The sequence below is a fragment of the Liolophura sinensis genome, chromosome 9, assembly GCF_032854445.1.
Source record: "Liolophura sinensis isolate JHLJ2023 chromosome 9, CUHK_Ljap_v2, whole genome shotgun sequence".
NCBI classification, from domain to species: Eukaryota; Metazoa; Mollusca; class Polyplacophora; order Chitonida; family Chitonidae; genus Liolophura; species Liolophura sinensis.
Genome location: NC_088303.1, coordinates 12,041,206 through 12,068,618, shown reverse-complemented (window position 1 = coordinate 12,068,618; position 27,413 = coordinate 12,041,206). Strand labels below are relative to the sequence as shown.

At 40.8% G+C, this 27,413-nt stretch overlaps 1 protein-coding gene across 1 annotated transcript in view; it reads left to right on the top strand.

Moving 5' to 3' along the window:
• The window catches only part of LOC135475604 (multidrug resistance-associated protein 1-like), a 51,657-nt gene extending 26,556 nt beyond the window's left edge, over positions 1-25,101 (top strand). Inside the window, exons 15-30 of the mRNA XM_064755532.1 lie at positions 1,204-1,330; positions 3,035-3,211; positions 3,984-4,151; positions 4,329-4,521; positions 5,264-5,354; positions 5,642-5,822; positions 6,353-6,584; positions 8,793-9,103; positions 10,042-10,241; positions 12,010-12,136; positions 13,164-13,265; positions 14,176-14,322; positions 14,876-15,034; positions 17,126-17,292; positions 20,278-20,472; positions 22,431-25,101. Of these exons, the coding sequence (XP_064611602.1) occupies positions 1,204-1,330; positions 3,035-3,211; positions 3,984-4,151; positions 4,329-4,521; positions 5,264-5,354; positions 5,642-5,822; positions 6,353-6,584; positions 8,793-9,103; positions 10,042-10,241; positions 12,010-12,136; positions 13,164-13,265; positions 14,176-14,322; positions 14,876-15,034; positions 17,126-17,292; positions 20,278-20,472; positions 22,431-22,542 (2,689 nt within the window). The 3' untranslated portion in view covers positions 22,543-25,101. The remainder of the gene's footprint in view (positions 1-1,203; positions 1,331-3,034; positions 3,212-3,983; positions 4,152-4,328; positions 4,522-5,263; positions 5,355-5,641; positions 5,823-6,352; positions 6,585-8,792; positions 9,104-10,041; positions 10,242-12,009; positions 12,137-13,163; positions 13,266-14,175; positions 14,323-14,875; positions 15,035-17,125; positions 17,293-20,277; positions 20,473-22,430) is intronic.
• The last annotated feature ends 2,312 nt before the right edge of the window (positions 25,102-27,413 follow it).

Genomic DNA, 27,413 nt, shown 5'->3' with positions numbered 1-27,413 from the left:
TTGCCCACATGGCATCTGCAGAAGAGGAGCAGGAGCAGCTGTTGGCCATGCACAGCGACATGATTCAGGAGGCGCGGTCATCTGGAGTCATAAAAGTTAAAATGAAACAACAAATGTTTAATATTACAATCATAAACATTTGAGAATTAAATCCAGACATACATAGGAAATGGCAGTCAGTGAAATCACAGACTGCCAGCTTCAACCCTGGTTCTAATGCCTTTGTGAAGTTTATTATTTACAGACCTATCTTTCTACTTATGTGGTCCATTCATTCTCTCTTGCCTGAAGCCACTGCTCCAGCGCCGCTGTTGAAATACAGCTTGAGATAATGTCTTTGTGATTTTGCCTCTGTGGGATGTCTGTTTGGTCCTCCCATAGAAGTAACTTCATGCATGTAGGCATGCTGCCTCCATTCCCTGGGATAGTGTGTTGATCAGCATCTTCCTGATCAAGGTCAGCGTCCTCCTGATCAAGGTCAGCACCATGCACACTCGGATGTCTCATCCTTAGGATGTCATGTAAACATACTGCTGCCTCAACAATGTGTATTAGAATCAATGTTAAGCAAAATGTTAGGGGTGGTGTCTTAAAAGAATACTGCAGGTATTGAGCTCAGCTTTTGCGCACGTGTAGAGCATATTAATATGATGGAGATGTACCATCGTTGATTTGCTGTGTTGATATTAAATAGCATAAGTTACAATATTCACAGCATAGCATATTGTGTATTAGAATGAATGTTAAGTTAAATTTTATGGGTGGTATCTCAAAAAGTATTGCATGTATTGAGCTGAAGTTTTACATGCCAGTAAAGCACAATGACACAAGGGGGATGATTCATCGCCAAAGCTCCATGTGCATATTAATCACCAGTTTCATGACTTCAGTACTTTATGCATTGAGCTGAAGTTTTGCATCCATGTGTGTCCTACAGAGGAGCTCTTTGGCAACAGCGTGCTACCAAATATAAGTTACATGAGTTGAAACGGGAACAGTGTATGTTTGAAGATAAACAAGACTTACTAGACCTGGTTGACCCTGTCTTCCAGAAGAAGGGATTTCTATTCTCTTTATTTTGTGTGCACAGAAGAAATATTTAGAATATTGTTGGATATTTTTCAGGGAACAAAGCTATACTTGTAATTACATCAGACCTGTTTTCTGGTGTGTAATCAAGGAAATGATGGCTCCTTATTTCAGCATAAACCTGAAGATAAAAGATGGGGAGTTGTTGGCTGTGGTAGGTCAGGTGGGTGCAGGGAAATCCTCCCTTATGTCAGCGTTACTTGGGGAGATGGAGAAGCTGGAGGGACATGTCAATGTCAGGGTAAGTGTCAACACCAAAACTTATATTTTATTACCCTTTTTTTCCCCCCTGAAAATGTGCTTTTTGCAGGGAATTGTTTCAGGACAAATACAGGCATGGCCATGAAAGGAATCTGAGAAGGTTGGAAAATTGTTTAAAGAAAAGAGAACAACTAATATAACCTGAGCTATTAAGGGAGAGGGATGAAAACAGTTCTTCCTAACGTGCTTGCTTACTATATAAACCGAATTAACTTCTAATAAGGAATTCTTGAGAGGCCATGGAATGTGCCGTGTTAGAACAACCTGGAACACAATGTTGCGTCACTCGTACTCCATGCATGTACTGTTAAAAAACAAAGCAGTTTGTGTGACGTAAGCGGAAGCAGAATGTCCTCAGGTTATAGAAATAATTCATGCCGGATTAGTAAGAGCAGATAACATAGCGGTGCTTAGATTTTCTCAGTGTGATTTTACTTACTTTGAACTGCGATACCCCAGCTGTGCAATTTCACAAGAGAAAAGTGATGCTTTTTACCACACCTGTACAAAGTAAGGCGAGGTAGTGTGGGAGTGCGGAAAAGTGTCGCTGTCCGGTTAAGCTTTTTTTTTTTTTAGCTCCTGTATTATGGGCTCTCAATGAAGATTTTGCTTTTTCTTTTAGCTCCTGTACGTGTTCATTGATTGATTGAAAAGTTAAGTGTTTTTGTTTAGCTTTCTAGTCCAAGGTATGGTGTGTAAATGCACATTCTCGTATCGCAGGTTAAGCTTTTGTTTTTAGCTCTTGTAAATAGGGCTATCACACATGGATTGAAGGTTAGGCTTTTTTGGGGGGGGGCTTCCTGCTTTAAGGTATGGTGTGTAAATGCACATTCTCAGAAGGTAGGTTAAGCTTTTTGGGCAATCATACATGGATCTCCAATATGCGGTGGTAGAAAGTTTTGTTTGTGTTTCAGTTTTATAGGCTTTGTGAATGGTTTTTAATGATTTTAATTGATAGACTTTCATTTAAAAATTGTCCAGTTATAAAAATTTTAATTTGTTTTCTGTAGTAAACATGTTCTGTAGAAATTAAGCCTCCATGCCAGGCAACCATTTCTTGTATGCTGAGTGTCTGAGACTTTATTGCTTATGAGATTTGTGGACTTTGCCTGATTTACCGTTTTTGTTAACAAAAAACGCTTCATGTAGGGCTACAGTTTTTATGCACATGCCTTCATGTAGGAGAACAAGAAGGATATTGGAGCCCTCTGGCAATTTTACCATTTTCCTGTTTTGTGGACACACACTGAGACTGACTTCATTCTGTTCTCCTGTAAACATGGATTTCTACAAACCTTTCTTGTAGAGCTACAGTTTCTTATGCAATTACCTATCTGGATAAGCTTTTTATCTCCCAAGCTACTTTACCAGACTTGTAGAGTGTCAGAATTTATCTTGGTGTATACCATTTTATCAGGTAAACACAGTATCTGTAGAAAGCTTTCCACATCTAAAGCCTATGACACTGACTGATGCATGTGCCTTCCTATACTGTGATGAAATGTTTAAACCATGGACTAAAAACCATTTGTATGCTAGTCAGTTTACCTGTCTTGCTGGTCACTGTTTGTAACCAAGTCAGTTTACCTGTCTTGCTGGTCACTGTTTGTAACCAAGTCAGTTTACCTGTCTTGCTGGTCACTGTTTGTAACCTGGTCAGTTTACCTGTCTTGCTATTTTTCAGGGCTCCTTGGCGTATGTTCCTCAACAAGCCTGGATTCAAAATGCCACTGTACAAGACAATATCCTGTTTGGGGCACCCAAGATGGAGAGAAGGTACAAAGAGATAGTGGAGGCATGTGCCCTGGGACCAGACCTGGAGATGTTACCTGGCGGAGATATGACAGAGATCGGAGAAAAGGTAAGTTATGTGGACATTTGCTTACTAGGTCGTTCTCACATGATCTATTCTATGTTCTGTCTTGCTCTGTGCATTCTGAGGCTCATATTCCTGATTCTGATCCTGATCGTGTCAAACCACGCTGATACTTGTGATATGTTTTTGTGGAATTCTGATTTAGAATAATCGTAAATAAATTTATTTAACGATAAAAAACTGAATCCATGATTAATTTGACCATGATTGACTTTGGCATTAGTGAAAAGATGCATTTTTGTTTAAAGTGGCATTATCAACTCACTGAGTGAAACTTCAAACTGGTATCACACTGCTGTTACATTTATGTCAAACTGCTTTTTTATGGATGTCACATTTCCCTACATAACCTAAATGACCTAAAATTTTGTCCACAAATGTGCATCTTTCGGAGCAAATAAATGTCATAACATGTTATTTTTGGTGCTGAAACTTACAATATTCCGGTAGAATATCATCCCATGTTCCACGCAAGCCTCAAAACACTTTTTGAAAATCAGTAGAACTCTCAGAATCAGGAAAAATTGGCAAGTTAGTCATGGACAAATTTATGGTTGTTTAAGGTACCGGTTGTGTTAATATATCAATGGTGTAGCTCTTTAACTAGCAATATAGGGTACAGCTTTGGAATAAGGCTTACAAACATTTGACGGTAACAGTTCTGATGAGAATATTTTTTGTACAGCTTTGGAACGAAATTTGGAAACAGCTGTGAGCAGCTGGTATCTCTTAACCTCTCATACGTTCAATGTTGTAGGGTATTAACCTGAGTGGAGGTCAAAAACAAAGAGTGAGTCTAGCTCGGGCTGTGTACAATGATGCAGACGTCTATCTGATGGATGACCCACTGAGTGCCGTCGACTCACATGTTGGTAAACATATCTTTGAGCAAGTCGTCGGTGCCAAAGGACTGCTGAAGAAAAAGGTACTTGTAAAGTTTGTTTGTGGCACTCAGGTCATACTGAATATCTTTGTGTGCATGTGGTTACTTGCTCGCTTAGAATTCTCCACCTTGTAACCTCACCACCCCAACACCGAGGTACATTTAACTTTTCATTGGAGTATGATTATTTTAGTCAAGTTTCGTTGTGACTTGTTGTAGACACGTATTCTGGTTACCCACGGTATCCACTGGTTACCGATGGTCGACCGTATCGCCGTGGTAACAGACGGCGAGATCTCTGAGATAGGAACGTATGAAGAACTGATGAGTCATAATGGAGCGTTTGCTCAGTTTATCCACACATACCTGACTCAGGAAGAAGAGGAAGAGGATGAGGAAGAGGATGAAGAAGGTAGATAACTCTGCATCCATGACTAGTAGACATGGAGAAAACCGTATATACAGTACATTTAGTAGCTTGTTAAATATTGCAATATCTATCTATCAGAGAAGAAAATCTATATACCCAAATTTCTCAACTTTTTTGCATATGAAAGGGCAACTTTCAGTGCAATTTATTTATGCACATTTTTAATTTGATTTTGGAGATAAATCCACATTGGTTGGATTAGTCAATTTCAGGGCTTGAAGTTTAATTTTATCAGCTACACCCAATATTTGCCCTCAGAATATGCCTGAGACAAAGACCCAGCAAACATGCAAAAAGGTTGAAGAATTACACTACCTGGATATGTTGAGTTTCAAAGTGATTTTAGTGCCCATGATGGTCTTAGCTAAACTAATGACTGATGCCTTCCAGTTGTACAGCATACACTGTGATTGTGTATTTCTTCGTTGTTCAGGTAAAAGTTACTAAGATCACAACATCAGAACTAAAATTGATTTATAGAATAGATTGAAAATCCTTGCCTGTACAGCAAGGATTTTCAACTTTTCTATCAAAAAATATGATTTAGTGTGGACTTATCTTTGTACAAAGAGGGCGTTGAATGATTGTGGATCTTTAAAGGTTTAAGTAATTTTACTAGATTTTGTGTATATTTGTTGTAAAATACGTGTATGTCCACTGATATGATCACAGTGTGTACATTTAACAGCTCAGTCTGGTTGTTTTCTTCAATCTCTGTTGATAGTGGCAGAGTTGAAGGCTCGAATGCTAGAGAGGGTGGATTCTGTGTTGTCAGATTCGGATAAGACATCCGGGGACGAGGGAATGCGACATAGGTCAGAATCATTCATTCCATTGATGCTGTGCTGCTTGACACAGTGTATGAAAATAAATAACTACAAACATCACTCAATCAAGACATTTTAGAGTAAGGGCCTTTCATGTATGTTGGGCATTCCATGAAGATTTTCCTGGTCTGTGTTTGTTGTTTAATACTTCGTGTCAGGTAAAACGTAATTATTGGTTGGAAGATTTGTAATATGTTAAGGAACTAAGAAAACAAGTGAAGATTAAAGAGAAATAAAATGAGATTATTGCAAATGAGTGGTTTATTAATGTTTAGGATCAGGAGAATCAGTTCCAGAACATCTGACGGGGAAAGTGATGTGGAAAAGCGACGTTTAAAACGGCAGGACTCTCGCAAAAAACTGGAACGTTCCATGTCTAAAGAAGCAGCTACAGCAAAAAAAGTGCCAAATGCAGGAGATAAGCTGATTGAAATAGAAAAATCTGAAACAGGAAAAGTAAGCATGATATTTGTTCCAGGAACATTTTGTCAGGTTTCCTTTCAAAAGTAATAGTCTAACCTCGTATTGACTAGGGAAGAGGCCCTTGACCAATATGGTGACATGGTTGAACTGCTGCATGGTTCAGCGGCAGATTTAAGTCCAAATGTTTCTCCGATAAACATTATCGGCACAAAGGTGTAAACCTGACCAGTGACATGTTCTGAAATGTTCTTCAGTACAGTGCTAAACCTGAATCAAATACTCAGATAAATAAAATAATGTACAAGCACTTCATCATGGCCAAAAGCTGTCAGGATGGTTGAAATTGAAAGTGATTCATACATTCTGTCATAACAAGGAATGCTATTATAAAGACTGCTATTTGTCACATCCCAGATCTCACCTGATCAGTTTATGTAATAGACAACCAGTATTAGACCAATAACGGATTTGTTTATGTAATCCAGATCATGGTATAAATGGATTTATTGTGTCATGAAGCTGTTGGTTTTTTGTCTGACAGTACCTGTGTATTCTAACTGTAGGTGAAGCTGTCTGTGTATTTTGCCTATGCCCGTGCCATTGGAGTGCTGGCCAGTGTGCTCATCCTGTTTCTGTTTGCACTGTACCAAGTGGGCAGTGTGTACTCTAATGTGTGGTTGAGCTTCTGGACAGAGGACCCGGTGCTGAAGAACAATAGCCTGGTGAACACCACAGAGTACAGCGACAAAAACAACCTCTACCTGGGCGTGTATGGGGGGCTGGGGCTAGCACAGGGTGAGTGTATGGCAAGCTGGGGCTAGCACAGTGTCAGTGTATGGCGGGGCAGGCTAGCACAGGGTGAGTGTACATGTATGGCAGGCTGGGGCCAGCACAGGGTGAGTGTATGGCAGGGCAGGCTAGCACAGAGTGAGTGTATGGCGGGGCAGGCTAGCACTATGAGTGTATGGCGCGCTGGGGCTGGCACAGGGTGAGTATGGTGGGCTGAGGCTAGGCCAGGGTGAGTGTATGGTGGGCTGGCGCCAGCACAGGGTGATTGTATGGCGGGCTGGGGCCAGCACAGGGTGAGTATGGCCGGCTGAGGCTAGGCCAGGGTGAGTGTATGGCAGGCTGGGGCCAGCACAGGGTGAGTGTATGGCAGGGCAGGCTAGCACAGAGTGAGTGTATGGCGGGGCAGGCTAGCACTATGAGTGTATGGCGCGCTGGGGCTGGCACAGGGTGAGTATGGCCGGCTGAGGCTAGGCCAGGGTGAGTGTATGGCAGGCTGGCGCCAGCGCAGGGTGATTGTATGGCGGGCTGGGGCCAGCACAGGGTGAGTGTATGGCGGGGCAGGCTTGCACGGGGTGAGTGTATGGCGGGCTGGGGCTGGCACAGGGTGAGTATGGCCGGCTGAGGCCAGGCCAGGGTGAGTGTATGGTGGGCTGGCGCCAGCACAGGGTGAGTGTATGGCAGGGCAGGCTAGCACAGAGTGAGTGTACATGTATGGCAGGCTGGAACCAGCACAGGGTGAGTGTATGGCAGGGCAGGCTAGCACAGAGTGAGTGTATGGCGGGGCAGGCTAGCACTATGAGTGTATGGCGGGCTGGGGCTGGCACAGGGTGAGTATGGTGGGCTGAGGCTAGGCCAGGGTGAGTGTATGGTGGGCTGGCACCAGCACAGGGTGATTGTATGGCGGACTGGGGCCAGCACAGGGTGAGTGTATGGCGGGGCAGGCTTGCACAGGGTGAGTGTATGGCGGGCTGGGGCTGGCACAGGGTGAGTATGGCCGGCTGAGGCTAGGCCAGGGTGAGTGTATGGCGGGTTGGCGTCAGCACAGGGTGATTGTATGGCGGGCTGAGGCCAGCACAAGGTGAGTGTATGGCGGGACAGACTTGCACAGGGTGAGTGTATGGCGGGCTGGGGCTGGCACAGGGTGAGTATGGCTGGCTGAGGCCAGGCAAGGGTGAGTGTATGGCAGGCTGGCGCCAGCACAGGGTGATTGTATGGCGGGCTGGGGCCAGCACAGGGTGAGTGCATTGCGGGGCAGGCTTGCACAGGGTGAGTGTATGGAGGGCTGGGGCTGGCACAGGGTGAGTATGGCCGGCTGAGGCTAGGCCAGGGTGAGTGTATGGTGGGCTGGCACCAGCACAGGGTTATTGTATGGCGGGCTGGGGCCAGCACAGGGTGAGTGTATGGCAGGGCAGGCTTGCACAGGGTGAGTGTATGGCGGGCTGGGGCTGGCACAGGGTGAGTATGATCGGCTGAGGCCAGGCCAGGGTGAGTGTATGGTGGGCTGGGGACATCACAGAGTGAGTGTATGGCGGGCTGGGGCTGGCACAGGGTGAGTATGGCCGGCTGAGGCCAGGCCAGGGTGAGTGTATGGTGGGCTGGGGACATCACAGAGTGAGTGTATGGCGGGCTGGGGCTGGCACAGGGTGAGTATGGCCGGCTGAGGCTAGGCCAGGGTGAGTGTATGGTGGGCCGGGGCCAGCACAGGGTGAGTGTATGACGGGCTGGGGCTGGCACAGAGTGAGTGTATGAGGGTACAGCATGACTGAAAGGTGCATATCTACCTTGGAGCGACAGACGAATGATGAGTGGAAGAATTGAGCCGTAAGTGTGTCAGTGTTTACAGGAACAAAATGCATTAATCCTGACATCCAAGAAATATAATATGGAATAGCATATACTTGTTCTTGATTTTTATTCTCATTCAAGTCTTTAATTGTCTTAGTATTAGCTTTGAAGTCAAATAGTTTTCATTTCAAGATCCAAGAGCCAAGATCATTATGGTCAGATGGTTATTCAGTGAAATGCACAGGTACACTTAACTGTCTGTGGCAAAGATGTCTGTGTCTGGAGTGCTTTGGGGTGACACTGGGATGATACATGTGCTACAGTACCTAAAACCAGTCTGTCAGATGCAGATATGTGCCATGCACCAGTGTAAATATTTGCTTTAGTAAATGGATGGTGTATCTTATGAGTTTTTGTGTTTACTTTCAGCGGCGTTCGTCCTCCTGTATGCCATTGTCTTTGCCACTAGTCAGGTCAAGGCTGCAGCCAGTCTTCATTTGAGCATGCTTGCCAACATTCTTCGTTCTCCAATGGCCTTCTTTGACACGACCCCTATTGGTCGTATTGTGAATCGATTCTCGCGGGACATCGAGACCATTGACAACAACCTGCCTCAGATCATCCGTATGTTTATGAACACAATATTCAGCGTGGCCAGCACCCTGGTGGTGATCAGCTCAAGTACCCCCATCTTCCTGTCTGTCATCCTACCCCTGGCTATCTTCTACTTCCTTATACAGGTATGCCCCAAAAACACTACATTGATGTGTACAGCTAAGGTGGTTAGGATGTTTGTCTTTTACATGTATATAGAGGTAAGTACCCCCATCTTCCTGTCTGTCATCGTACCCCTGGCTATCTTGATGTGTACAGCTAAGGTGGTAAGGACCTTTGTTCTGCTTGTGGAGTTTTGCGGTTCAGTCCTGAACCTGTTATACAGAGACTTCAGGAGTAGTACTGCTCTTTCGAATTTGCAGTGTTGGGAGTGTGGTGGTTCTCTAAGTTCCCTGTATATGAGAGGCTGGCTTCAGTCCAGCTTGACTCTCACTGTTCTGTGTCTTTAGAGGCACTACCCTGAGTCGCTTTTAAAACAGGCTGAGAAAGTCCCCGCCACGATATCGTGAGGCTGTTACATTTAGGGTAGAGCTGAATCTAGTCATATAGTTCAGTGCCTCGTAATACATCAGGTACATGACTGGACCATTTTGAACAGTAATAGTTAAGAGTCAGCAGGAATGGAATACAGTGAGTGTGATAACCAATCTTAAATGTATAAATGCCACAGGTATATAATTTGAATTAGTAATGTGGAGCTGAGTTGGTCAAACTGACGACTTACTATCAAGTGTTACCCTTCATACTTGCTGGCCACTTGCAGTACTTGTAAGTATGGCACATGGCCATTTCCAGGTAAGCTATGAGTATATCTCAAACAGGTAATGTTAAGCATCAATGAACATAAGGACGTGTCATTTTGGACAGTTGTAAAGACAAGATTGATGCATTTTTTTTAGTCATTCTACCACAATACAGCAACCTCATCTTAAAAATTTACCCACTTTGTTACATTTTCCATTTGCTTTTGCCCTGATTAATTTATGTTGATTATATTTTTGTGGTTTATTATTTGCACATGCATTTGTATCAATATTGACCAGAATGTTGAATATTTTGTCAGAGGTTTTACATCCCGACCTCGCGTCAGCTGAAGCGGCTCGAGTCCACCACACGCTCCCCGATCTACACTCACTTCAGTGAGAGCATCACAGGCTGCAGCACCATCCGGGCATACGGGATGCAAGATAGGTTTACTGATGAGTCACGGGCTAGGGTAGACAAAAACCTTGTCTTTTACTTCTCTGGGATTGCCTCGAATAGGTACAGAAAAACATGAAATGTAGTGTGAAACCTCCAGTAATAAACATGATGTGTAGTGTGAAACCTCTAGTAATAAACATGATGTGTAGTGTGAAACCTCCAGTAATAAAGGTGATGTTTAGTGTGAACCTCTTGTAATAAACATGGTGTCTAGTGTGAAATTTTCAGTAATAAACATGATGTGTAGTTTGAAACCTCCAGTAATAAACTTGATGTGTAGTGTGAAACCTCCAGCAATAAACATGATGTGTAGTGTGAAGCCTCCAGTAATAAAGGTGATGTTTAGTGTGAACCTCCTGTAATAAACATGGTGTCTAGTGTGAAACTTTCAGTAATAAACATGATGTGTAGTGTGAAACCTCTAGTAATAAAGGTGATGTTTAGTGTGAACCTCCTGTAATAAACATGATGTCTAGTGTAAAACTTTCAGTAATAAACATGATGTGTAATGTGAAGCCTCCAGTAATAAAGGTGATGTTTAGTGTGAACCTCCTGTAATAAACATGGTGTCTAGTGTGAAACTTTCAGTAATAAACATGATGTGTAGTGTGAAACCTCCAGCAATAAACATGATGTGTTATGTGAAACCTCCAGTAATAAAGATGATAGTGATGACCACTCTGAGCAGTAGGTACAGTAATAAACATGACGTGTAATGTGAAACCTCCAATAATAAAGATGATAGTGATGACCACTCTGAGCAATAGGTACAGTAATAAACATGATGTGTAGTGTGAAACCTCCAGCAATAAACAGGATGTGTAGTGTGAAGCCTCCAGTAATAAAGGTGATGTTTAGTGTGAACCTCCTGTAATAGGTACAGTAATAAACATGATGTGTAGTGTGAAACCTCCAGCAATAAACATGATGTGTAGTGTGAAGCCTCCAGTAATAAAGGTGATGTTTAGTGTGAACCTCCTGTAATAAACATGGTGTCTAGTGTGAAACTTCCAGTAATAGACATGATGTGTAGTGTGAAACCTCCAGCAATAAACATGATGTGTAGTGTGAAGCCTCCAGTAATAAAGGTGATGTTTAGTGTGAACCGCCTGTAATAAACATGGTGTCTAGTGTGAAACTTTCAGTAATAAACATGATGTGTAGTGTGAAACCTCTAGTAATAAAGGTGATGTTTAGTGTGAACCTCCTGTAATAAACATGGTGTCTAGTGTGAAACTTTCAGTAATAAACATGATGTGTAGTGTGAAGCCTCCAGTAATAAAGGTGATGTTTAGTGTGAACCTCTTGTAATAAACATGGTGTCTAGTGTGAAACTTTCAGTAATAAACATGATGTGTAGTGTGAAACCTCCAGTAATAAACATGATGTGTAGTGTGAAACCTCCAGCAATAAACATGATGTGTAATGTGAAACTTCCAGTGATAAAGATGATAGTGATGACCACTCTGAGCAATAGGTACAGTAATAAACATGATGTGTAGTGTGAAACCTCCAGCAATAAACATAATTTGTTGTGTGAAACCCTCTGTAAGAAATATAGTAATGACACACTGAGCAATACGTACAGTAATAATCATTATGTGTTGTGTTAAATGGACAGCAACAAACCCGTTAGTTATGCCCATGCTGAGCAATAGGTATTGTAACACACATTTACAATTACAAGACTTTATATCACATACTTTACTCGTTCCACTTATACATGTAGATGTATATGCATGTACTAACCAGAGTACGCATGATGATTATTGGATTATTGTTAATAAATAAAGTTAGATTGTTTACTCTTGCCTTGTTCTCTACATAGGTGGCTTGGCTTCCGTCTGGAGGTGGTGGGTAACCTGATCGTGTTAGCCGCGGCCATGTTTGCTGTGGCAGGAAGAGACACCCTGAGTGGAGGCATCGTGGGCTTGTCCATCTCCTATGCCTTACAGGTAAGCCGGAAACACTTGCGTAAAAAATCCAGCTTGCTTGTTACATCTGCCAAGCACATGGAGGTTAATATGTTTTTGTGGGAATTTATGTGTTGGTAAGCAACTTCACAGAAAAAATTTTATGAATGGATTTGGCTGAAATTTTGACCTTGAGTCAGTCACCAATTCATTTAGTTTAGTTGATGACCAGGATCTGCTTCCAAGAATTGCTTAAATGATTATTCAGCATTGTGGAGTATACACAGCAGCAGAGTCTTATCGTTTGTGTGTAGTGAGGGAAACTGTTAGCTGCGGTGGAGGAAGTTTGTGTGTAGTGAGGGGGATTTGTACATTTGGCTGTGGTGGAGGAAGTTTGTGTGTAGTGAGGGGAATTGTACATTTAGCTGTGGTGGGGGAAGTTTGTGTGTAGTGAGGGGAATTGTACATTTAGCTGTGGTGGAGGAAGTTTGTGTGTAGTGGGGGGATTTGTACATTTAGTTGTGGTGGGGGAAGTTTGTGTGTAGTGAGGGGAATTGTACATTTAGCTGTGGTGGAGGAAGTTTGTGTGTAGTGAGGGGAATTGTACATTTAGCTGTGGTGGAGGAAGTTTGTGTGTAGTGAGGGGAATTGTACATTTAGCTGTGGTGGAGGAAGTTTGTGTGTAGTGAGGGGAATTGTACATTTAGTTGTGGTGGAGGAAGTTTGTGTGTAGTGAGGGGATTTGTACATTTAGTTGTGGTGGAGGAAGTTTGTGTGTAGTGAGGGCAATTGTACATTTAGCTGTGGTGGAGGAAGTTTGTGTGTAGTGAGGGGAATTGTACATTTAGTTGTGGTGGAGGAAGTTTGTGTGTAGTGAGGGGATTTGTACATTTAGCTGTGGTGGAGCAAGTTGGTGCTCTGCAAGTTCCCTCTACATGTAATTACCAATACCTTCAGGCTGCCTGGAGCAATTTTAACATTTGTTGTTTTGTAAGTCTGCTTTGGATGTGGTTATATCATAGAATTGTATTTGGAACAGGTGCTGTCACTTTTATATGTATGTTGACAGGTGACAGGTTCACTGAACTGGATGGTGAGAATGTCATCAGACTTGGAGACAAACATCGTGTCTGTAGAGAGAGTGAAGGAGTACTCAGAGACACCCACTGAGGTACGGTATCCCATGATGTAGGAGAAGTGACCCTGGCTTTTCTTACTTGTAAACATTGATAAATACCAAGTTATTTACAATTATTATAAAGCTAGACAGGAAAGGTGGGTCAGTGTTTGATGTTTCCAGTGCGATATGGTCATTTAACTCTCTTTGTCAGGGTTATAATGCCTTGAACTACTGCCTCTTATGATAAAATTTGAAAATGAAAGCATTATATTATATTAATCCTTGTCTTAAACACCTACATGTATGATACCGATACTGAAGGGGACAATATATTTACCAGTGGTCATTGATTCTGTCATGAAACAGTTAAACGTATTTATCAAAGTGATTTGAAATTTGGTAAGATTATGGCATGCATTTTATAGTGCGTGAGTCACTCTCAATGTTCCCTTTACATTACTGCCACCGCTAGCAAATTTTATACAGAAAAGACAATGCCAAGGTCACTGGGGTGATGGTGATGAGTTAGGAAGTGATTCAAGAAAACACAAAAGCTCTCTACCACTGTTTCTAATAATATACACATGTATTCTCCTTATCTGAACTTTGGACAAGATTCTAACACCTGAAACAATTTTATGGATCAATGCTGATTACATAGTTCTGTGTGAGAAGAGCAGTGATGAAGCTAAGCCTAAACAAGCCTACGCCCGCTGCTGGGGATCCAAAGGTCAAGCTTGCCTAGTGGTGGCTGTGATGTACAGTGAGCATAGAGAGTAGCACATGCACTGTGGGACATGTGAGGCTACTGCCTTTTTTGTCCTGTTATGGATTTTGACATTCAGGTTATGGCAGGTCAGACTGGAAGGAAACATTCACAGTACTTCCAAAGTGCTTGTTATAACTGTCTTGTGGGAAAGTTAAATGTTTTGTTCACCGTGTATCTATCCTCTCCCACTAGGCTGACTGGTACAAACCCGAGAGAGCCCCGCCTCATGACTGGCCCCCAGTGGGCGTGGTAGAGTTTCAGGACTACACCACCCGCTATCGCCCGGGCCTAGAGCTCGTAATCAAGGGCATCACCTGTAATGTCAATGGAGGAGAGAAGGTGAGAACGGGTAGTGATGGCTTAGTAGGCAGCAGAGAGACGTCAAACCAGATAATACAGCTTTCACCAATGGCAATTCCTTCTCACTAAGCGGAAATATTATGTAGATATATAACTGATGATTTCAACCCTCATGTTTTTATGATATGTGAGAGGAAGTATATCAGTAGAGTGATTATTGTAATGCTCACCACCACTGTAGAGCTTCATTTATATCAAATCACAGTTACTGCTCTTGTCAAGATAATCACATTTTATCTTTATGGAATAATGAAACCTATTTTGACATTTTGAAGAGCAGAACTAATTTAAGTTTTACAGGCCATTGTCATTTTTTTTATCAATCTGGCGTACAAATTTGTATATCGTATGTAAGAAAGTTTGTCAGAAACTTGCCAAAGGTTGGTTTCCTCTGCTGTTCGTTCCCTTCACCCATGAAACTTATGACCCAACAAATAAGGGAAATCATCCTACATGTATGTACTGCTTTAAACAATGATGAAATAAATGAACTAAAAACTCATTTCAGTGTTTGGTCATATTGTCGTTACAGGTGGGAATTGTAGGTAGGACAGGAGCAGGAAAATCCTCTCTGACTGTAGCCTTGTTTCGTCTGATTGAAGCTGCTGGTGGAGCGATTGTGATTGATGGAGTGAAGATCAGTGACATTGGTCTGCATGACTTGCGGTCTAGACTCACCATTCTGCCTCAGGTAAGGGCCACACATTGACATTGGTCTGCATGACACATTGACATTGGCCTGCATGACTTGCGGTCTAGACTCACCATTCTGCCTCAGGTAAGGGCCACACATTGACATTGGTCTGCATGACACATTGACATTGGTCTGCATGACTTGCGGTCTAGACTCACCATTCTGCCTCAGGTAAGGGCCACACATTGACATTGGTCTGCATGACACATTGACATTGGTCTGCATGACTTGCGGTCTAGACTCACCATTCTGCCTCAGGTAAGGGCCACACATTGACATTGGTCTGCATGACACATTGACATTGGTCTGCATGACTTGCGGTCTAGACTCACCATTCTGCCTCAGGTAAGGACACACATTGACATTGGTCTGCATGACTTGTGGTCTAAACTCACCATTCTGCTTCAGGTAAGGGACACACATTTGTACTAGCATAAGCATAGGCAAGGGACCGTCGTCTTAAATTGTTAGCTTTGGGTTCGGTTAAGACGAATCAAATGAACAAATACTCCAGCATTGGGTGTAGAGTTCATTAGTTTTGATCCCTGCAGCCAATTATTGGAAACAGCCGTAGACAGAGCAGTAGTTCAGGCCTGGCGAAAGTAGTTCCACCAGCACAGCAGGCAGTGTCGACCACGGCAACTGCATGCTTCAATGATCAGAATTGACAGGATACAGCCTACACGTGTAGCTGTGTTAACCGGGTTTATCAGGTCTACATGACCAGTTGGCAGTGCAGTAAATTAAATACCAAACAACTCAGTTTTTATTGTAGCTTTCTCACCTTTTAAGTTACGTGGTTCAAAAAATGCAAGATATTCAATGAGTCGATTGTTATGTGACATGATTTACATCGAATGCTCCGCCTGGGGTGTCTCGAAGTTTACCGATCACTTGTTCCCATGGTGAGTCATGTAAACTCACAAGATTGCGGTTCATCACTTAATAACTCTGTCCTACATGTGAATAAAGCTTGCCAAAAACGCCTGTGAGGGTAAAACAACTGTGCTCGACTCCAACACAGGCTCCCCTTTACTGGCCACATGTCTATTTTGGCCAGATACTCACATTAAACATCTCATTCTCAAGAATAGGGAGGGTGGACAGGCTAGTCGGGAGGGCTGGCAACAATTCACCGAAAACTATTTGATTTTAGAAACTATTTTACAAAATAATTAAATAGATTAACAATGATAGTCTCTAATTTATTTCTAGTAGTATTTGAAGGCAAATGAAGTATTGCATTCGTGCAGTGTGCCCTTTTGTCATCTTAGCGCACTCAACGCTGTCACCATATTGCTGGATACTGAGCTGTATGTGAAGTATTCTGTAGTATGGCGTAAAACACCTATCAAATAAATAAATAAATGAATCAATCAAAGTCCACTATTATACTATGTTGAAAGAATTTACCAGTCTGCATAGAGTGGAGGGGTATATTAAAATTGCTGTGAATGGCTACATGCAGTTTAAAAGAAAGTATAGACAAAGTTTGCTCAGTTGACAGCAAAGTTCGACCTAATAAAAAAGATGGAAGGCATGTCTTTCCGGATTTCCAGCAAACTCGCTCAGAAATTGTAGAGGAAAAGTGTGAGTATACATACCGAAGGACCTCTCATCCATCACACGCAGTCCACACACAGGGCATATGGCACCTCCAGCCCTAGGACAGGTGAGGTTCTAGAAGGTATCCCTCCACCCATGAGACAACATGATGTCTGCTGGAAATTTAACCATTTTAATGCAGTAATATATAACCATTTCGAGTAAATATGTTACTTACGCTCCCAAGCCTCACTTAGTTCTTTCAGACTTGGATTTGACTGAAGATACTTTTACTTGGACGAGAGTCACACAACCTATAGAATGTGCATGGATTACAAAATCAGACGGCATGAGAACTGCTACGTATTAATGTTAGAAATTATTAGCAGATAACAAACACATAACAAAAAGCAGGCTTCAGACAAAGGTGGAAGTTGACAGCTTGTGTGTATCCTGTGGAGATTTTTAAGCATCTTTTCTCTGATTGCTGTATATGTACCTGTATGTGTTAACTGTTGGTTTATACTTCCCTGTGCTCCCCAGGATCCAGTGTTATTCTCAGGCAGTCTGCGGATGAACATGGACCCATTTGACAGATACACAGACGCGCAAATTTGGCGCGCACTAGAACACTCACACCTGAAGGCGTTTGTGGATAGTCTACCGGCAAAGCTGGAACATGAATGTGGAGAGGGGGGGCAGAATCTGAGGTAAGAACACCTACACACTTAACCCTAATTCCTCAACCTTTTCGCATATAAAGGAGCAACTTTCGGTCCAACTTAAGCACATTTTTATTTGGATTGTGGAGACAAAACTGCATTGGTTGGTTTTTCACAACTTTACAAAAAGTATTTTAACACAGTATAATGCTCTCAGAATAAACACCTTGCATACATTTGAAAAGTTTGAAGAATTACATTAATCTCTAAACAATGTTTACAATTTGATTAACTATCAAAGTTCTCTTTCTGTTTTCATGCATACTTGCTACTTGAAATAAACCCATGCAGGAAAACGCTGAAGACTTGTTAAAGTGACTGGACAACAGGACATTTTAATGTTGTTAACAATATATATTCTTTTTCTGTGCAAAATAAGCAAACATTAACATTGCAACATTTCTTTCTCATTCTCATATGAAGAGAAATCAACACATACGGTACACCTCAGTCAATTGATTACTGCTCGTATAGCGTTCCAAAGATACTAAATAAGGCTCCACTGGTGTGGGACAAACCTGTGTTGGAGACCTGCTGTTGCGCGCAGGATTGTCGTCAGAAGATGTGACTATAATTCCGTCTACAGGCATATCCTTGTTTGCAAGTGAAGGTGCAGTCCCTGTGTTTCAGCTATTTGAACATATACTAGCTGTGAAAAGCGGAAAGTTTATCTTGCAATATGTAACCTTCCTCTGCACAACAAAATCAACTTGATTAAAAGGAAGTAAATATGCGATCAAAGTCAATGATTGGTGTCAACGTTTGGCACACTAATTTTGATATATATTTATATTATGCCATATAGAACCAGGCAACAGATATTTTATAGTAAACTGGCCAAATCTTTGCATAAATTTTACAAACCAATGCAACTGTCTTGCGAATAAAGTATGTGCAACAGCGCGCGCTTCCGCTCGAGGACATCACCCGAACACAGGCACACAGAAGTCTCGTGTGGCCGTGCCACTGCATGATCCATCACCCTATAATGTCTTATGATTTGTCGCACATGTATAAAGGTGACATATAAATAACATCATGTGTTCTTATCACTGCAAGGATCATGTAAGCCTCATGTCAAAGAACTAAAAAAAGAAATAGAGAACCCAAAACACGTATGTTCAGGTCTGAATCAGGCATCACCAGACCGCAGACCTTTCACTGTACACTACTTTCCGTTGACGGACATGTAGGCCTAGTCGCAGCAATCCTTGTTTTCAACAAGTAACCCGAAATGGCTGGTGTATTTCTTTTTAATCGGATACTGGTGTGTTTACAAAGTTTTCAAGATTAGCCTACAGGGATTTACACAGAAACAGTGAATCCTTCCCCAGCAGCTTGGGCCCAGTTTCACGAATTACTCATAATGTTATGCTCACTTAACTACCATGGCAACCAGTACTGTAGGCATTACATCGTCATGGTAATTGCCAGCTTGTAATGTTAAGAGACCTCCGTAAAACTGGGTGCAGTTTTGAGAGATTCATTTAGTCCTATTGTTTACGATTTTCAAAACCTTACAGACGCCCATCTTAATCCCAGATTAAGCCTACAATAATCTGCTTTGCTGTTGCTGCCTATTAAACACCCATGATATTTTTTCTCACAAGTATAGCAAACACCAAAACATTACTGTCCAACTGAAAAAAGAAAAAAAAAAACAACAACTGGTAATCATATGTTTATTGATACAGGTATAAGCTGTTCATGGTACTTTTTGCTTCAAGTTCACGAATACGCTTTGATGTCTGAATTGATCTGGGTGTTGCAGCAAATCATGTATTGTCAAGCATAAATTAACAGAGTGGACTGGATTCCATGAAAGCATTTTGTAGTAGCAGAGAGCCAGAAAATGGTCACTGTGCTTGCTAAGCTCAAAAAGTATGTTGGTGCAAATGGGAAGTTATTATTCTTTTTCTTTGACAAAAAGCCTTTCGAACAAATCATTTTTTTTTCCTGATTGCGTTTACTATTTGCGGGCTGCACGGTTTCGTACAAACTACGAATTCTCAACAGTCATACAGAGAAAATTTAACTTGTCCTATATCGTGTTTTTATTTTTTACCACTTCTGTACGTGAAATTCATACCGTAATTCCTTGTTGTTGCTGTTGTGGCACGGCCTGTCAGTGTCAAAGTGTCAATTTACCTTTCTAAATCACTGACTGGCAGATAATTTTTCACTGGCAAATGACTCCCACAACAAGGAAAACCTTCTACGGAAGAAACAAAAGACATTTGCCCATCCTTAACTTGTTATGGGAGACGAAGAATAAACTAGTTTTAGCAGTTGTGGTGACCCATTACAAATTTCGCATGGACTCAAATTTTGCATGTAAATCATTACTTAAAATATGATTGCCACTTTGCGATCAAAAACACACACATCAGATATTTTACTTCAGTTTCATGTATTGTGTTGATCTTTAAAAACTCTTCTAAATCATTCTAACAAAGAACTATATTTTCCGTCGTCATCAACTTCCCACAGCCAGTGTGTAGGCCTACCAATGCTCAGCCAGGTGTGTGATCAGTCACAATGGACAGATCACTGACTCTGCAGGTGACTGTCTATCTACAGGTTATCTACAAGACCTCTAGGATTGTGCTTATCTCCTGTCTGGTTTTGACTTTTAGCCTGAGATGTACTGTAACTTTCATTGTGTGAACATTAACTGAAGAGTGTAATTTAGTGTGTAGACTTTTTAATATACCCTGATTGACCTAAAACTTTGACCGCAAAGAGCATTTTTGGAGGTAAATAAATATCATGAGATACTACTTCTGGTGTTAAAACGTACATTTTTCCAGTAAGATATCATCCTATCTTCCAAAGACATCTCAGCGCCTTTCTAAAATCAATAGAACTCCCAGAATCTGGAAAAATGAGCGACTTAGTCATGAACGAAATTTTAGGTCACTTAGGGTAATTTAAAATAATAATAAAATTTGAGGAAAATATTTTTATTATCAGTGTTGGTCAGAGACAGTTGGTTTGCTTGGCACGTACATTGCTGAGGAAGACAAAGATACTTGTCCTCGATGAAGCCACCGCAGCCGTTGACATGGAAACTGATGATTTGATCCAGAAAACTATCCGCACAGAGTTCAAGGATTGCACAGTGTTAACGATAGCGCACAGACTCAACACTATCATGGACTATGACAGGTGAGTTATGCTGTACAGGACAGACCATAGAGCACAGACTCAACACTATCATGGACTATGACAGGTGAGTTATGCTGTACAGTGCAGACCATAGCCTAGAGACTCAACACTGTTATGGACTAAGACAGATGAGTTATGCTGTACTCAACACTGTCATGGACTAAGACAGATGAGTTATGCTGTACAGTACAGGCCATAGCTCACAGACTCAACACTAACATGGGCTATGACAGGTGAGTTATGCTGTACAGTACAGACCATAACCTAGAGAGTCAACACTATCATGGACTATGACAGGTGAGTTATGCTGTACAGTACAGACCATAGCTCACAGACTAAACACTATCATGGACTATGACAGGTGAGTTATGCTGTACAGTACAGACCATAGCTCACAGACTCAACACCATCATGGACAGGTGAGTTATGCTGTACAGTACAGATCATAGAGCACAGACTCAACACTATCATGGACTATGACAGGTGAGTTATGCTGTACAGTACAGACCATAACCTAGAGAGTCAGCACTATTGTGGACTATGACAGGTGAGTTATGCTGTACAGGACAGACCATAGAGCACAGACTCAACACTATCATGGGCTATGACAGGTGAGTTATGCTGTACAGTACAGACCATAGCCTACAGACTCAACACTATTGTGGACTATGACAGGTGAGCTATGCTGTACAGTACAGACCATAGCCTAGACTAAACACTATCATGGACTATGGCAGGTGAGTTATGCTGTACAGTACAGACCATAACCTAGAGAGTCAACACTATTGTGGACTCTGACAGGTGAGTTATGCTGTACAGTACAGACCATAGCCTAGACTAAACACTATCATGGACTATGACAGGTGAGTTATGCTGTACAGAACAGACCATAACCTAGAGACTCAACACTATCATGGACTATGACAGGTGAGTTATGCTGTACAGTACAGACCATAGCCTAGAGACTCAACACTATCATGGACTATGACAGGAGAGTTATGCTGTACAGGACAGACCATAGCCTAGAGACTCAACACTATTGTGGACTATGACATGTGAGTTATGCTGTGCAGGATAGACCATAGCTTAGAGACTCAACACCATCGTGGACTATGACAGATGAGTTATGGTGTACAGGACAGACCATAGCTTACAGACTCAACACTATCATGGACTATGACAGGTGAGATATGCTGTACAGTACAGACAGCCTAGAGAGTCAACACTATTGTGGACTATGACAGGTGAGTTATGCTGTACAGTACAGACCATAGCTCACAGACTCAACACTATCATGGACTATGGCAGGTGAGTTATACTGTACAGGACAGAGCATAGAGCACAGACTCAACACTATCATGGACTATGACAGGTGAGTTATGCTGTACAGGACAGAGCATAGAGCACAGAGTAGCGTAACCCTTAAGAACCTTGGCTCGGACGGAAAGGGGGCTCGAGAACTTAGAGCTTGCTCAAACTTTTCTGGCGGCCATCCCGTTTTGCAATTAGACGTAGTGAAAACATACTTAAAATGAGAAGGACGTACTGAGCGGAACGGCCATAGTCCGATCCTACTAAGGGCGTGTTATGACGTGGTGCAGTCCGGCATCAGTACGTGTGCACACCCATGGGGTCTGTTTGTACCTCGTTGGCAGAGACCCAACTCGTCCCAACTCGTTGACTTGATGTGTTGATGGGTATCATATTTTTGACATCATTTTGCCAAAGTTACACATTCTGCACCGACCACAGCCCGTTTTGCGAGCATTTTTGGAACTGCAGGACGTTTTGAGAACTTCTTTGGTCTGACAATAACATTAAACATGGTGGACTTACTAGTGGACCTGACGATGTGTTGTAGTTATGATTCCATTATTATCAATGTTAAATCCCATGGTGATGCACATGACTTCTGCAGATACTTCTGGGTGTTATTTTTCCTGTTTGTTTCTTTCCAGAATCATTGTTATGGATCAGGGTTTGGTGAAGGAGTTTGGAAGCCCTGAAGAGCTGCTAAAAAACAAGCAGAGTGTTTTCTTTGGAATGGCCAAAGATGCTGGTTTAGTGTAATTTGGCATGAAGTTTCAGTGTTCACTTGGCAGCATTAGATGCACCTGCAGCAGTTGGATTGTCCCCGCATTTTCAAACCCAGTTCATAAGGGTTGTGATTGTTGTTTGCTAAAGAGTGGTTGAACAGTATTTTCTGTTTATTTTCAGCTTTTATTGCAACATTTTTGTTAAAATCTGTTATTTTTGTTGGGTTTGTGTGTGCAGGCTGGGGTTTACTTTTATATTCACACCTATGCATTCACTAAAATCACGTGGCCTTAATGCTAACTGCTGTACAGTGGCTCAAATGTTTAACATAGTAACAGATTATTCTCTAGTTTCTACCAACTAAGCAGGTATGATTAATTGTGAACAGTGGTTGCATGTAGCTCTGTGTCTATTTTTGTTCCAGTCTGGAAGCATGAACAGTCAGTAAAAAGGTGTTGTAAAAAAAAAAAAACATAACCCCATCTCAAACTGTATATGTTTCTTGAATTATCTACCTGTGTTGTGATCATGCTCGTTTCATCAGATATTTCTTCAAGCTGGTTTGATGTGAAAACTATACATGTATGTCTGACTGAATATTTTTGACCTGCCACGAGGTCGATGGGTTTTTGTCCAAATACAATTCAATTACAGCAATATATCAAGAAAATACAGCTGTGTTCTTTCAAGTTTTGATAAAAGTAGATCCAGTATTTCTTAGTTTATATATATATATAGCACAGTCATTGATATTTTGTTTAACCATGATAACCAGGTACAAAACGGCAGATTTCTTGTGATTGACCACATACTGTTTCGCTGACTGTGTTTATACATTGTTGATTGACCAGTATTATTGGTCAGCATTCGTGACAATATTTACTTGTGCCTGTCTACTGTTTTAATGAAGATCTAATTCCTTACATATACACATATCCATATATAACAAATTTTCTGTCTGATATATTGGCATATTTATATTCCTGAGAACAAATTTTTGCATTTGTCTGTATGAACATGAGATCACTGGTCAAGATCAAATATTGAGGATTTATTTACCCTAAGTATGTTCAGCATTTCTACAATCTTTACTCAATTTTTATATTTATTTGCTATAAACTGATGGTGAACATAAAGTTAGTAATCTCTGAGTAATGTTAGACAATGTATTTATCATTGTACCCTTAATTGCCCTAGCCTGTTCTTCTACAATTGAATGCAATAGGATGTGAGACTGGATTAGTGGGGGATTGAATGTGCCTCAGATCAGCTGAAGAAAAGCAAAAAAAAAATACAGAAATTGGTGATTTATGATTAGTTTTATGTAGTAAGAATGGTGTTAGCTTTGTCAGACACGGTTGTGAAAGGGAAATTCAAGAAGTGCTGTAATTATTCATCTGTGTGACTTTTCCTCTCAATTGATTGTTTTTTTACAGGATATGTTGAGAGTTTTAGAACACTATTTGTTTGATGTGAAGTGCTATTGTGGATAGGACTTGCTTGTTCAGAAATCTGTAAAGGTCAAAACCCATTGAATCGTTCTCTCTACTACATTATGGTATTTTTTTTTCAAATTTAGTTTAATATTTAAATCGACTAATTTCTTTATCCTACATGTGCATAAACAGGATCAGTTACATGTACCGCATCAGTTACATGTACCGCATCAGTTACATGTACCGCATCAGTTACATGTACCACATCAGTTACATGTACCTGCTTTGCCCATGCCCATTCTTACATGATCTTGACCATCATATAGACATGTCATAGTGGCATGTACTTATACTTACAGTAATACAGGATTCGGCCAGTGTACTGTGTATGTACTCAGACTGATCTAATATTGTATTACATTCGTTAGTGACAGACATGCAACAGTAAATTGCGTAACCTGTCTATAGCTCCATGTCCAGGAGCATTGTTGGTACCATTGTGTTTATCATGAGAGAAGACGATCAGATGTGTATGCTCGACTTAATACCAGTATGTGATAGTATGTACCTTGCCAGAAACAGAGCAAACAGATTACTAGCACTTATATTTTATAATGGTTTATGGAAGTGAATGTGTAACATTAGCCTGATATTTGTGGAAAAATAAATCTCTCAAGTTTAATTTGTAGTTTGACATTCCATACATTTTTGTTTTTGAGTTTTATGGTCATTTTTTAAGGTGTGTATACCTTTTAGATATGTATATTCAATCCTATACGCTCCTGTATTAATTGTAAACATAAGGTACACAGATCAAAATATATATGTTTAATAAGAAAAGAATAATGTGTTGAGGTTTTTCATTTATTTACCAATGTTCACTAGTGCATGTAGCTACTTAGGATTGTAGTTGTCATCTTGCCTTTATTGTGTAACTGGAATACACACATACACATGTATATGTATACCCTATTCTGTGTTAAAGATTTCAAATTGTATCCACTTGTTGTAATCTTTATATTTTGCTAAAATAGTGTTGACAAATTTTGTGTGCAGTATTGCATATTTTGTAAACATTTGTTTTTGCACAGCTTGTTAAATCATAAATGTTCAAAGGGGTCACTCTTAATTTACCAAGCAGCTTACTACCTGAACTGAACACGTTCTAATGTTTGCAAATAAAGCTTTTTTTTTTTTCAAGAAACTGTGTGCTTTTTTTTTCCCCCCTCTTTATCTGTTTAATCTGGTCTGTGGTTTTAAATCATTTTTTAAATCATGAAACTACTTCATTCTCCAGTTGTGCTGTCTTGCTGATTAGTAGCAATACCAGGGAATCCACCGGCGAGGACAGGCAGGTAATTCCTGGGTTGTGTCTCCTGGTGGTGATAATGATGAAGCAAGCATATCAGTCTCGTGTCGCATCCAGTTGTCATGCTGGTAGTGGAGTGTTGTAAACTTGATTGAGGCACTGACATTTTTTTCTTTGTTTTACGGTTCCATGCTGTTTTAGACCCGAGGCACCAAATAACCTCAACACCACCTCCCTCCACCCATTCAAACACACAATTTTTTTTATAACCATGTCTTTTTTTTATGACTCTACTCCTTAAAGTAGAAGAAACATAAAAATGATGCCAAAATCAGATAAAAGGGCGTCAAAAATTATTTACAAATAGGATCTTTAATATTTTGGGGGATTTTTTATCAGGAGAAGAGGGTATTTGAAAATATTTTTGTATGGTGGGTATTTGGGACCAAATTTTGGTGTTTATCATTGTTGCATAATAATGTTCTAAATAAGGATGTGATGCTTGTCGACTAAATTCATTTGAACGTAAATTTGTTGTTTATGTCTAAATTTTATATGCATTTAACCTAAATTATGATCATATTTATGAACACATTAAAAATATAAATATGATCCAAATTGAGGTTTAATACATTTGTTAGCTGAAAAGAACAAATTCTAATGCAAAAATATTTATTAAACCTGTTTTACATCCTCATTTATGACATTATTAAACAAAGACTATAAATACCAATAGGTGGTCCCAATTACCGACCATACAAAAATTATTTTTGAGTGTCTTTCTCAGTAAGGAAAAATCAGAAAAAATATTGAAGGCTATATTTAGGAATAACTTTTTGTACTCTTTCATGTGAACCTTTTTTTCATTTTCTCCACCTTTAAACACTGTGTCTTGATGGCTTTACCTTTGAATGGTGGTTCAAGAATATAATGTATGTCCATGGCAATCTGGACATAGGTGCTGGGATAGACTTTTTCTTTCCTGAGCAAGACACTTTCATGGCTCTTCAATCTTCAGACTACCATCTCTAAAATAACAAGTCTCCATGGCAATCTAGGATCGGGCAGCCCATGAACTCTGATATGCCCCTCTTTTTTTAATTTCCTTTGGATACCACTGCAGCAGGTGCTCTCCCTATAGACTTGTGGCTAACTGGATCAGAGCTATCTATCATCACTTCTCACTAGTTTCTTTTGCCCTAAGAATGAACTGCCTACTTCAAATCACAAAATATAGAGGAGAAAGAGTTTTGTTACAGGTAGTTACAAGGTTGGAGTTAGGGAGACTATTATCTGCACATTTGTCCACAGGTTGATGTATACATGTGTAGTTTTATCCCAGTTAAACGATAGTTATGATGTCACCCTTTGTCAAACTGTAGTTTCTTTTTCAGCGATGCTGTCCCAGATTGCCATCGAGAACCAAGAAACATGCACGCAAATATCCAAATAACATGACCCGCATGTGTACAGCAACCGATTATAAATTCACAAATGTGTTACATATAGGGCAGTAATAAAGTTTTCAGCCTAGTAGATATATATATATGTATGTAGTCCAAATTCACCACATAAAATAGGACATTTTATGTCCACTGCATTTGAGTAGTGTAGAAGGTCACTCATACATGAATATAAGTCTTTTTTTTAGGTAAGTACCGTTACTTGTACTTTCTACATCACGTACACCATGCACAAGGTGAACATGATTGGTGGTTGCCATGTCAGAGTCCAGCAATCATGGTCTAACACTCCTGTATCATTTTATCGGCTTCTTTGGTTGGGGTTTGGCACTTCACTCCAGGGGCTGGTTTCATGAAACTTAGTTTTAATTGCCATTGCTCAAGGTAAGCAGACTACAGATGAGCTTCACCATTCGTCAGGCACCTGACAAGCCGCACAATCTACCTGTACGCAGTTTATGAGGTCATTTCTGCACTTTGTGTGCTAACTGTGCCTTTTTAATCTATTATTTGCACAAGGGAGTAATTACTTCAGAACCAAAACCTGATATTGTGATGCTTAGCCAACACAATTGAAGACAACAAAGGCAAAACGCAGGTCAGTAAATAGGATTCCAATTGGTTGATGTGAAAAACAATCTGGGCATATATATATATGATCAAACAATAGCTGTGCTAGTCTAGTTGCAAATGGTC